The following is an 11,075-nucleotide window of genomic DNA, read 5'->3' on the forward strand; positions in this document are numbered from 1 at the left end:
CGGAGCCAACTCTACGGTACTTAACAACTCTGCCACACTTGGGGTCATTGTGAATTAGAATCGGCAACTAGCAACATTAGTTTGGTACTCTTGTAGTAATACACATGCCCATCTTCTCCCCAGACCTGAAGGTCTTCTTAAAGCCTAACCTATGACTTTAAGTTCTGGAGCACTTTACTTTGCTCCTTCAAAATGCTGGCTCCAGTCACCTCTGGTCTGAGCCCTTTGATTAGCATTCCAGTTCTTAATCTACCCTACCCTTTTGTCCCTGCAGCCTCTGGTCATCCAACTCCGGCTTTACAGTTCATCAGAATTTAGGAATTTATGCTCCTTTTACTACAAGGGCTGTTGTTGCTAAGTGTCAGTGGAGTCGATTCCAGTGAGTTTGAACCTTATGGTTAACAGTCCAGTGCTTATCCTACAGAGCCACACCAGGATTCTACAGGGGTATTAATATTAAATGGTTGTAGGGGAAAGGAGTCTTGGTGTGGACTGCTAACCACAAGATTGGTAGTTCAAACTCACCAGTTGCTCCTTGGAAAACTTATACAGGGTGGCACTTAACAGCAGGAAAGAGGGGATATAATTTAAGAGGGGCCAAAGGGAAACCACAAAACACCCGATTTATTAGAATCCAAAATATCAGAAAATTACATACTGGGTGTCACAGGTTGAATTGTGTCCCCCAAATACTGAGTCCTGGTGTGGCACTGCAGGATAATTCAATGAACCACAAGGTCACCAGTTCAAACCTACCAGCTGCTCCTCAGAAACCTTAGACAGGGTCACTTTGAGTTGGAACTGACTCAGCCGCAGTTAACAACAACCAGCAATTATGTGTCAACTTGACAGTCATGATTCTAAGTGGTTCGGCAGTTATATGATGATCCCTCAGGACGTGATCTGATGTCATAAACCAATAAAAGGATTATGAGTGGGCTATAATGTGGTGCTGTATTATCAGCACTGGACTGCAAACCACAAGCTTGGCAGTTTCATCCCACCCATTGCTTCTTGGAAACCCTATTTGTTGTTATGTGCCGTGGAGTCAGTTCCGACTCACAGCAACCCAGTGCAGGGTTTCCGAGGCTATAAGTCTTTACGGGAGCAGAAATTCTCATCTTTCTCCCGTAGAACAGCTGGTAGTTTTGAACTGCTGACCTTGCAGTTCGCAGCCCGATTCGTAACCACTACGCTACCAGAGCTGCTTAGAAACCCTATACTGGGCATTTTTAGTTAGAACCAACTTGATGGCACTTAACAATAACAACATAATACCCTTGGAGTCCTAGTGTGATGCTGTAGGATAAGCACTGGACTGCAAGGTCCATTTGAATCGCAAGGTTGGCTTGAACCACAAGGTCAGTAGTTCAAACCCACCAGCCGCTTCACAGAAACCCTATACAGGGGTCACTATGAGTTAGAACTGACTCAACAGCACTTCAAAACAAAATACCCTTGGAGTCCTGGTGTGATGCTGTAGGATAAGTCCTAGACTGCTAACTACAAAGTTGGTGGTTCAGATCCCCCAGTTGCACTTTGGAATTCCTATACAGAGTGGGTAGGACTCAGAATTTAACAACAGCATACCCTTAATCCAATTACAACCCTATTAGATGTAAGAGAGTTTCCCAGGGGTGTGGTCTGCCACACTTTATTTTACATGGGACAAAAGGAGAGAGAAGTAAGTAGAGAGGGACCTAATACTACCAAGAAAGAAGATACAGAAGTGGAGGGTGTCCTTTGGACCTGGGGTCCCTGCACTGTAAAGCTCCAAGATCCAGAGGAAGACTGATGCCAAGATCCTAACATTTCCCCAGGCCACAGAGAGATAGCCTTCTCCTAGAGCCTGATTTTGGCCTTCAAGCCTCAACTGTGAGAGAGTTGTTAAAGCCATCCATTTGTGGTATTCCCAATATAATAGCACTAGATAACTAAGACTGGAATTTGAAATCCTTGATCCCAAAGCACCAGCTGACCCTGACTATAATCAGTAAGCAACTCTTAGTGATATGCTGACTCAATTCATTGCCCTCTACCCACACATACACGTTTGACTGAAATAGGTACAGCTCTAGAATTTGGGATTAGGGAGAGGGTGGGTAGGCACTCTGAAACATGTAAATGTCTGCCTGTCCCTCCTCTCAGTATCAAGCACCCAACCTTGCCCTAGTAGGGCTGTCAAACCATTCTCTAGACCCAATTGCACTCAGTCTGTCACCTAGCACAGGACCTTGGACTTGGGAGTTCTGCTTTTCAGCAATGGGGAAGGACAAAAATCCTAAGTAAGGAGTCCTGTATTCCCTTGGCTTCAGCCACAGACTTCAAATTCATAAGACACCCCAGGTATCATTACACTGATTGATTAGTGCCACTGAATCGGTTCTGACACATAGTGGCCCTGTATAGAGTTTCTGAGAAATGGCTGGTGAATTTGAACTGTCAATCTTGCAGTTCAGACCTACCTTGCAGTCCAGTATTTACCCTACTGTGCCACACCAGGACTCCATCATAGCACTAGGAAATGATTTTAGAAGAGGGGTTTCTAGAATTAGTATCCAACTGGATCTAGAAGCTACACACCTTCTCATTCAAGCATATACAATTATAGGCAGACAAGAGATAAAAGTGAGATTTTATTCAATTATAAGAAATGAGAAAACGGGGGGGAAGGTGTCATAAACAATGTCAATGTCTTGTTGTGGGGGGTGAAGGAGAGTTTCCTCTGGGACCAAGATGGCAGTTACTAGGTTGACTTTAACAGGACTACCAACAACCTCTCCAACACTGGAATTACATAGATGGTAAATGAAAAAATCTCTCCCCCAGAGAGATGGCCTCCGCAGGTCCCAGGTCAAGCTGGTCTAGAAAACATGGCAGCTACAGATCAGAAGGCTCCAACAGAAATGTCCGAAACTCTTCCAAGAGGGTTTCCCTGTCAGGAGGGCAGAGCCAGCTCAAACAAGTTTCTAGGTAAAAAGGAAGAGACCTGGAGGGCAAGAAGGAAGATCCTTCAGAGTGAATAGGCAGGAAGTTGAGTAGGCATCCCTTCTCTTTCGTTCCCACCACCTCCAATAGGCCTGAGGTTCCAGGACTTCAAGTGTCACAAGTCAGTGACCTCAGTCTCACCATGTGGCATCTTCCTGTGGCAGCTTACTTTGGGCCTCCAGCCTCCACCAGAGAGCAGTGGCCTCATTCTTCCGATCTAGCCTCCTCAGAGTCTGAAGCAAGTGAATTGAAGCATCTCGATTACCTATATCCCCACCCCAGAGAAGAGAGCCTTAGATCATAACAGAGACTTAGATATCATTTTATAAAGGGGAAAACCGAGGCCTGAAGAGGGGAAGTGTCTTGACTATAGTTGCGCATGGACCTAGAGAGAGATCATTCCCAGCCATTCCTATCTCAGGGTCCACCTTGAATGTCACCCACAAATCTAGAAGCTGTCTTCTTTCACCTGCCCAGGACATCTGGCTGCTCCTACCCAACCCATCCTCAGTATGGCCATTGTCTTCGTGTCTAAGGACACTGAGAAGATTTGGGGGCCCTGCATACACATTTGTATATGATTATATCCCTAGGTATATACAGCACAATCTCACTCAACTCCTTCCATTTGGGAATACCATCTTTGCATCCATGACCAATATCATCCCTGAGCCCCTCTGTCCATGCATATTTTTGCATATCTGATGTCATGCACTTATACAAACCTGGGCATATCTGAACACTGAGAAGGAAGTCCTGCAAGGCTTTGGTATCCTGGCCACTGGCCACCCATGCCAGTCCACGACTAACCAGGGCAGCTAATCGAAGCTGTGTCAGTGCCACATCTGGTCTGCACCTCTGCTCACAGTTGGAGGCAGCCCCTGGGGACCACCACAAAGTCACAAAATGGCTTCCAGTCACACAGACACAACAACCCAAAGACCCTTTCGATCTCTTTTTGTGCCCAGAGTCCCCTTCCCTTAAGGGGACACATGGAAAAAGAAACCATTTCTATCATTACCACTTCCAGGAGGGAAGATGAAAATTAAGTCTAGATTACCTTGTTCTTTGTCCTCAAGTGTGGCCCGGAAGAGCAACTCAAGGCATCTGAAGTGGGAATGGAGTAGAGCTAAAATAGTTCAACCTAAGAGACTATGGGACAGCTAGGTGAGGCCAGAGCTTCCAACTCTGGTCCCAATCAGAAAATCATCACCCCACATTCCCCCAGAGCTTCCTGAACTCACCGGCTAAATTCACTAACTGCCTCTTTTTGGACCCCCAGTTTTACCCAGGCCTGGCCCTGAAGCAGATGGGTGGCAGAGACCCAGAGTGGGTAGTGTATAGGCTTCTTAGCTCCAATTCTGACATCTTCCCATATCCAGGGCATCTTGGGAAGCAGAGATGATGTTCGGCTGAGCAGCTCCTCACATACAGTCAAAGCATCCTGGGCTCTGTTTGCCTGAATCAGTGCAGCTGCTGCCTCCAAGAACACCTCAGGCATACTGGGTCCTGAAGGACAAAGGGGTGGGGGGAACTGGGGTGGAAGGAAAGTCTAGTGTCTTGAAGAGGCATGAGCCACGGTTCCAACATCTTTAACAGGGTTTAGTACCATGCAACAACTATCCATAACTTGTTTCTCTGGACCTCTTGGTCTGGGAAGCCTTCCCAGTGTGATTTCCACCCATACCACTCCCACCATCCAGATTGGATTGTAGAAGAAAACCAGAAATAGTTGTCCTACTCTACCCCAAAAGAGACCCCAGCCCTCCCAGCCCATTGCAAAGCTCCTTGAAGACACATTTACCTTTGATTCCAGGCCATCAAGCAACAGGGCCAGCAGGTCCAAGTAATGCTCTGCAGCCTCCTCTGCCCTGAGAGGCAGAATCAATGAGCCTTACCTTAGTCTTCTAGCTAGTCGCTCAGGTTCCCTTAGCTAGCAGACTGGGATTGGGCAGGGTGGTGTCCAGGAAATCCAATCCTGGCTCAGTATGGATCTTCCCAAGGTATAGAAAGGATTGCTTCAGAATTTTAAAGACATAAAAGGTTAGTGCCTGAATGAAGGGTTCTCAGTTCAGGTCCAGCAGCAAGGCAAGAGAACAAGGAATGAGAACCTATAGCCCACTACTACATACTCCATCCCCCCAATCCCAAGAACTGAAGACAAAAGTGACAAGGCATTATAAGTAAGAAGAAGCGCTCAGGTGAACTGCACCTGCCCATTTGTAGGCATCGGCTTGCTAGCAGGTATTTAGCCTGGCTCTGTGTGCCACAGTAAAGGGGCGAGGCTGGGTCAGGTTGTGGGAGTAGCAATTCCACCTCAATAAGAAGCTGGGGGACTTCACAGCTCTGGGTGGCACTCAAGGCCTAAACAAAAGGAAAAAGTATATAATTTTGGGGAACCATACTTTCTTATGGAGTCCTGGGTTAATGCACCAGATTGCAAAGCCATTTGAACTGTAAGGTCGGCGGTTCAAGCTCACCAGCCGCTCCTTGGAAACCCTATACAGGGTTGCTATGGGTTGGAACTGACTCAACTGCACTTAACTACAACATATACTTCCTTATACTTGTATCTTGTGTTGGTTGCTCTAACTCAAACACCTCAGTAGTCTTCCACCCCCATGTCTTCTGACACAGTTCCTTACCTCAACCAGCAATTCCAGACTCTCCAGTTCTGCTGCTGTGTCCCCCAGTTGCCGATATAGCCTGGAGGCCTCAAGAAGTGGGGGACCCCAGAGGGATCCCTCTTTCAGGGCTGCAATCAAGTACAACAGTGCTCTCTGTGGGTTGCCCTAAGGGGTGGGAGGACACAGGCGTAAGCTACGCCTACAAAGCAAAAAGCTGTTCATAACACTCAGTTTCCCCTCATCAACCCCAGGACTGTCTTTACCATCTTACGAAGACAGGTTCCCAGCGCTGTGTACACCTGGACCAACACAGGCCGGAAACAGACAGCTAACGTTGCTTCTTGCAGCCTGCTCAGTGCCCCAGGTAGGCTTCCTGTGATCAGCTCCTGGAGGCCTGAGGGAAATCAGGGTAAGAGGTTAAAGAGGCCCATAGGACAGGATGAATGTGATGGAAAACAAGAATGCAGAAAAGTTCAGTTATAGGTTGAATTATGTGCCACCAAAAGATATGTCAACTTGGTTTGGTCATGATTCTCAGTGGGTTGGCAGTTATGTGATGATTCCCCAGGATGTGATAAACCAATAGGAGGATACAGGGTGGGATGCAGTACCCTTAATACCATCACAACACTATCAGATGTTAGGGAGCTTCCCAGGGGTATAGTCTGCAAAATCTATTATCTTACAAAGCTAAAAGGAAAGAGAAGTGCACAAAGGAAGACCTACTATCACTAACAAAGACGATCCAGGAGTCCAGGAGTGGTGTGTACCCTTTGGACCTGTGCCCTGCACTGTGAAGCTCCTAGATCTAGGGAAAAACTGATGCCAAGACACAAGAAGACCTCCAAGGTCTATGGAGGCTAAAAGGAGACAGTGACCTCTCCCCAGAGCCAGAGCTCTGAATTCAGACTTCTAGCCTCCTAAACTGTGCAAGAATAAATTTGCTTGTTAAAGTCATCACTTGTGGTATTTCTGTTATAGCAGCACTAGATAACCAAGACAGGTTTCACAAGGCTGAATAACATTTGAAAGGGCATGAGCCCAGAGGGCCCCTGAGACAGGGAGTAAAAAGGAAAGGATGAGCCAGGTTAATAGCTAACCTTGACGGAGGGCAGATGCTGTCCAGAGGACATTTTTTAAACTCCGAGCATCCTGCAGGGTCAGTGGAGCATCTGACTCCTCAGATGGGGGGCTCCAAGACTTTAGAAGCAGCAGCAGATCCGCAGAGGCTCCGTTCTGGGGAGAGAAGGATGACCAAAGACTTCAAGTCCATAACCACCTCCTTTCTGTCTCGGTCTAGCCTTGCTGAACTTTAAGCTCTGGGGTCCTTCTGATCCCTGCTCCCACAATTCTAAGTGGTAGATAGCTATGAGGAAAGAATAAAGGGAAGAAAAACCTGAAGCAGTGATGATCTATTCTAGTTCACCTTCTTACTCAGGATAAGTCCACAAGGATGTGGGGCAAGGTACCATGTCTGAAATATTGAGACTGAGACTGGGAAATGACTTGAGCAAGGTCACAAGAACCCTAACCCCACCCAAGATCATTAAGGCATAAAAACACTTCCAAGAGAATTCCTCCATGAGTGTCCAAACAGAACAAGGTCATTCAGGAATTCCAGGTCTCTGACCATCAACCCAGCAGCCTTTCCAGAACATAGTGGTGCTATAGCAGCCAGGGTTACTCTAATCCGGGTCACTTCCCCTATTACCTGGCTGCCATTAAGCATTTGCAGCAGCAAGGTCAGGTCCCCAAAACAATCAGAGCTCAGCCAGAAGGCAGCCTGAAGGCCAGCCAGGTGGTGTAAGGCAGGAAGCAGCTCAGGAAGAAGGGAGGACTCATGAAGGACAGAGTCCCACAGCTCCCTGAGTCCAAATTTCAGCTTGGGTCCTAGCCCCTCCTGGGCCTCCAGCACTGTAAGACATGCATAAACAGCTGAGTTGGGACTTCATCAACCCCTCCACACACAGCCCTTTATCTTCCTCTTCTCTTCTGTAGGAACCCATGAGTCACAATTAGAATTTATCAACCTGGTGTGAAGGTATGAGGAGGATCAAAGAAGGTGATGGATTACAGTGTTTCTCCCATTTCCCTGAAAGGGCTTAAACCCTGTCTGCGGCTGGCAGGAATATGGGAGTCAGTCTTTGCTCCTCACCTCTCTCTAGGCCCTGTTGGATAATCTGGGCCTGGTCCTCAGTGAAACCCTGGGTATGGCTCGCTTTCAGCGTAATAAAGTTGCAGATCACAGTAAGTTCCAAGGGGAGATTAGAAACAGCCGCAGGAAGCCCTAGAGCAACAAAAGCAGGTCTCACTGACTAGCCCCCATCAGAACCTCCCCAAATAAGATCCCAACCCAGAGATCACCCCCATGGCAATTAAAACAGCCTCAATAAAGAGCCCATCCTCTGAACAAGGGGTCTGGAAAGGTCAGAAAGTTGTCACATCAGACCATCCTGGAAATCACTTCTTTAAATGCCAGAGTGTGGGGGTGTGTGTGTAAGGAGGAAAGGAATCACCATTTCAACCAACTCTACCCAAGTTTGGTCTGTGCCTTAAATAGAATTCCCTGCCCCAAGTGATCAAAATGCAGAAGAGGAACTGGTCTCTGAGGTCAGAGAGGAACTGATCCATCCGCCTAGGAAGGACCTTTGCTTACCCTGTAGATTCTGAAGGAGTTCCCTGAACTCTTGCAGTGCATCCTGAGCCAACTGCTGTTGCCTTAGCAACAAACCTGACTGCCGAGATCCCTGCGGAATGTAGAAAGGAGGGGTGTCACTGAGCATCAGTTCCTTCACCTCCCCTTGTGGCACTGGTAAGGGAGGCTATTCTGCAGTCATTTCTGACTCTTTGGGGTAATCAAGTTCAGCCCCTCCCCAAAGGCAGGGGTAATTTTGCTTCAAAAGCACTTTCTGAGAGCTTGGGCTAACAATGGTCCCAGCAACAGCGTTACCTTGGCCTGTCGAACTAGCCGGTCATTCTTTTCCCTCCACAGGTCCAGGCAGCTGGTGCGTGGAGGTGAGGAGTCCAGAGGGGCCTGGGACATGGTGACTGAGGCTGGAGCTGGATACCCAGAGGGGGAGCCGGTATCTCCGCATCCAGCCATAACGCCTCAGGTTTCCTGGAGAATCAACTCGTTAACGCTACCTTTTCCAAGAGAAACAAACTCTCTTCCTTTCCCGCCGTCCGCCCGGCTCCCAACTTCGCCTCTGGTTGGCCCAACCTGCAACACTCGCGGCTCTGGTTGGTCTTCAAGAGTTGGTCCCGGAAGAAACGAGTCTGACCCAGACCAGTGACGGTGCAGGCGGAGGGCGTAGCTAAGTGCGGATGTCCCTTGGCTGGAGGCTGGCTGGCTTGGCTCTCGAGGAGGTCAAAGCCTTGAAAAAAGGGAGAAAGGAGCCGATTTTGCCACCAAGTCAGTGGCTCAACACTTCAACGCGGCTGCACAACCAGACGCAACCCACGTGTCCCCCTCGCGGAGGGCCGACCCGCGCTTTGCATGCTGGGAGTGGTAGTACCGCGGAGAGTACCCAGGAGAAAGAAGCCCAGGCAAGGAGGAAAGTGTCACTAAAAGAAACTAAGGAGACACAAACCAAAAACTAACCCACTGCCATCGTTGTTGTTGTTAGGTGCCATCGAGTCGGTACCGACTCATAGCTACCTTATGCACAACAGAACGAATCCTGGGCCAACCTCACAATTGTTGCCATGCTCAGCCCATTGACGCTGCCACTTTGACAATCCATCTCTCTGGGGGTCTTTCTCCTTTTCTCTGATCCTCCACCTTACCAAACATGATATCCTTCTCCAGCGACTGGTCCCTCCTGACAATATGTTTAAAGTATGAGAGGCAAAGTTTGGCCACCTTTGCCTTCAAGGAGCACTCTAGCTGCACTTCTTCCAACACAGAGTTGGTTCTTTTGGCAGCCCATGGCCCTTTCAATATTCTCCTCCAACACCATAACTCAAATGCATCAATTCTTCCACGGTCTTCCTTATTCATTGTCCAGGTTTTACATGCATATGAGGTTATTGAAAACACCATGGCTTGGGTCAGGCACACCTTAGTCCTCAAGATGACATCTTTGCTCTTCAACACTTTAAAAAGATCTCGTGCAGCATATTTGCCTAATGCAATATGTCGTTTGACTTCTTGACTGCTGATTCCATGAGTGTTGATAGTTGATCCAGGAAGAATGAAGTCCTTGACAACTTCAATCTTTTCTCCATTGATAAGAATGTTGTTTATTGGTCCAGTGGTGAGGATTTTTGTTTTCTTGACATTGAGGTGCAATCCATACCAAAGGTTGTGCTCTTTGATCTTCATTAGTGAATATTTTAAGTCCTCTTCACTTTCAGCAAGCCAGAATGTATCATCTGCATATCGCAGGTTGTTAATGAGTCTTCTTCCAATCCTGATGCCACATTTTTCTTCATATAACCCAGATTCTCAGATGATTTGCTCAGCATACAGGTTCAGGTTGAATAAGTATGGTGAAAGAATACAACCCTGTCACACAGCTTTCTTAATTTTAAACCATTCAATGTTCCCATCGATCCTAAATCGTAGCAACTCTCAGCCTCCCATCAATCCTAAATCGTAGCAACTCTCAGCTCTCCCACAAGCGACTGATGGGTTCAAACTGAGGACGTTGAAGTCCAGTGCTTACCCCACAGCATCACCAGGGCTCTTATGGAACACCAAGGCCTTCAGGGAACTTGAGTTTCCTCAAACACATGTCAGCATGGCCCTGGGTCTGTGCGGTCTGCACTGCTGGAAGGCACAAGTAGAGCTAGGAGAATTGACTATTCTCATGCAAAATTAAAATAATAATGACCTTTATCTCAGACCACACTTAAAATACTTAAAATTAATTCAAAATGGATCACAAACCTAAATGTTAGGAGTCAAAAACATAAACTTTTAGAAGAAAACATGGGAGCATTTTCACACTCTTAGCACAAAAAAGCACAAGCAATGTTTTGTTTTGTTTTTAATGTTTTATTGTGAATTATGTGATAGTTTACATGGGAGAACATTAGTTTTACATTCGTTCTATGCTATATCATTTCATTGCCATGGTTACAATCTCCTCCATGCATCATCATCCAACCAAAGAGTATACCCTGCAAGCCTGCCTCCCCCCATAGCACCCACACACACCCACACACATAGCCCCTCTCCCTCTCTGGGTCTAAAGTCCCCAGCAGCTCCATCTCTCCGTGTCATTGTCTCTGCCAATCACTTTTTTTTTTTCCCCCACTCAGGCATATGTAATAATTTACATCTCCAAAGGGCACATTCTGCAAGTCTGCTCCTGGCCACCAGTTCTTAGTCCTTCTCTTCTTAGTTGATGACCTAGAGTCCTCAGCCGCGCCCCCTCTCCATGCCTCCATCTCTTTCTCCATTTCTGGCGCTGCTGCTTCTCTGGATAAGGTCCTGCATTCTATTTGTGTGTTCCT

General features: G+C 47.3%; 1 protein-coding gene across 1 annotated transcript; it reads right to left on the minus strand.

The window, feature by feature from the left end:
* Positions 1-2,880: 2,880 nt before the first annotated feature.
* FANCG (Fanconi anemia, complementation group G) lies at positions 2,881-9,113 on the minus strand. Its single transcript, XM_006863169.1, has 16 exons — positions 9,077-9,113; positions 8,780-8,989; positions 8,566-8,675; positions 8,272-8,362; positions 7,771-7,902; positions 7,327-7,529; positions 6,716-6,851; positions 5,879-6,009; positions 5,634-5,780; positions 5,201-5,352; positions 4,793-4,859; positions 4,233-4,522; positions 4,049-4,095; positions 3,714-3,869; positions 3,130-3,253; positions 2,881-2,989 (listed from the first exon to the last, which is right to left on the minus strand). Exons 1-16 carry the CDS (start codon positions 9,111-9,113, stop codon positions 2,881-2,883), a joined length of 2,142 nt encoding a protein of 713 aa, XP_006863231.1.
* Between the last annotated feature and the right edge of the window lie 1,962 nt (positions 9,114-11,075).

Source organism: Chrysochloris asiatica, unplaced genomic scaffold (assembly GCF_000296735.1).
Source record: "Chrysochloris asiatica unplaced genomic scaffold, ChrAsi1.0 scaffold00053, whole genome shotgun sequence".
Lineage (NCBI taxonomy): Eukaryota > Metazoa > Chordata > Mammalia > Afrosoricida > Chrysochloridae > Chrysochloris > Chrysochloris asiatica.

Excerpts from the sequence above, each read along its gene's own strand:
- FANCG (XM_006863169.1), bottom strand. The coding sequence starts at position 9,113 with ATGCAAAGCGCGGGTCGGCCCTCCGCGAGGGGGACAC. Across the intron at positions 7,903-8,271 it reads ACTCCTTCAGAATCTACAGG|GGCTTCCTGCGGCTGTTTCT; the intron begins GTAAGCAAAGGT and ends TTGTTGCTCTAG. Across the intron at positions 4,523-4,792 it reads TTGATGGCCTGGAATCAAAG|TTCCCCCCACCCCTTTGTCC; the intron begins GTAAATGTGTCT and ends CTTCCACCCCAG.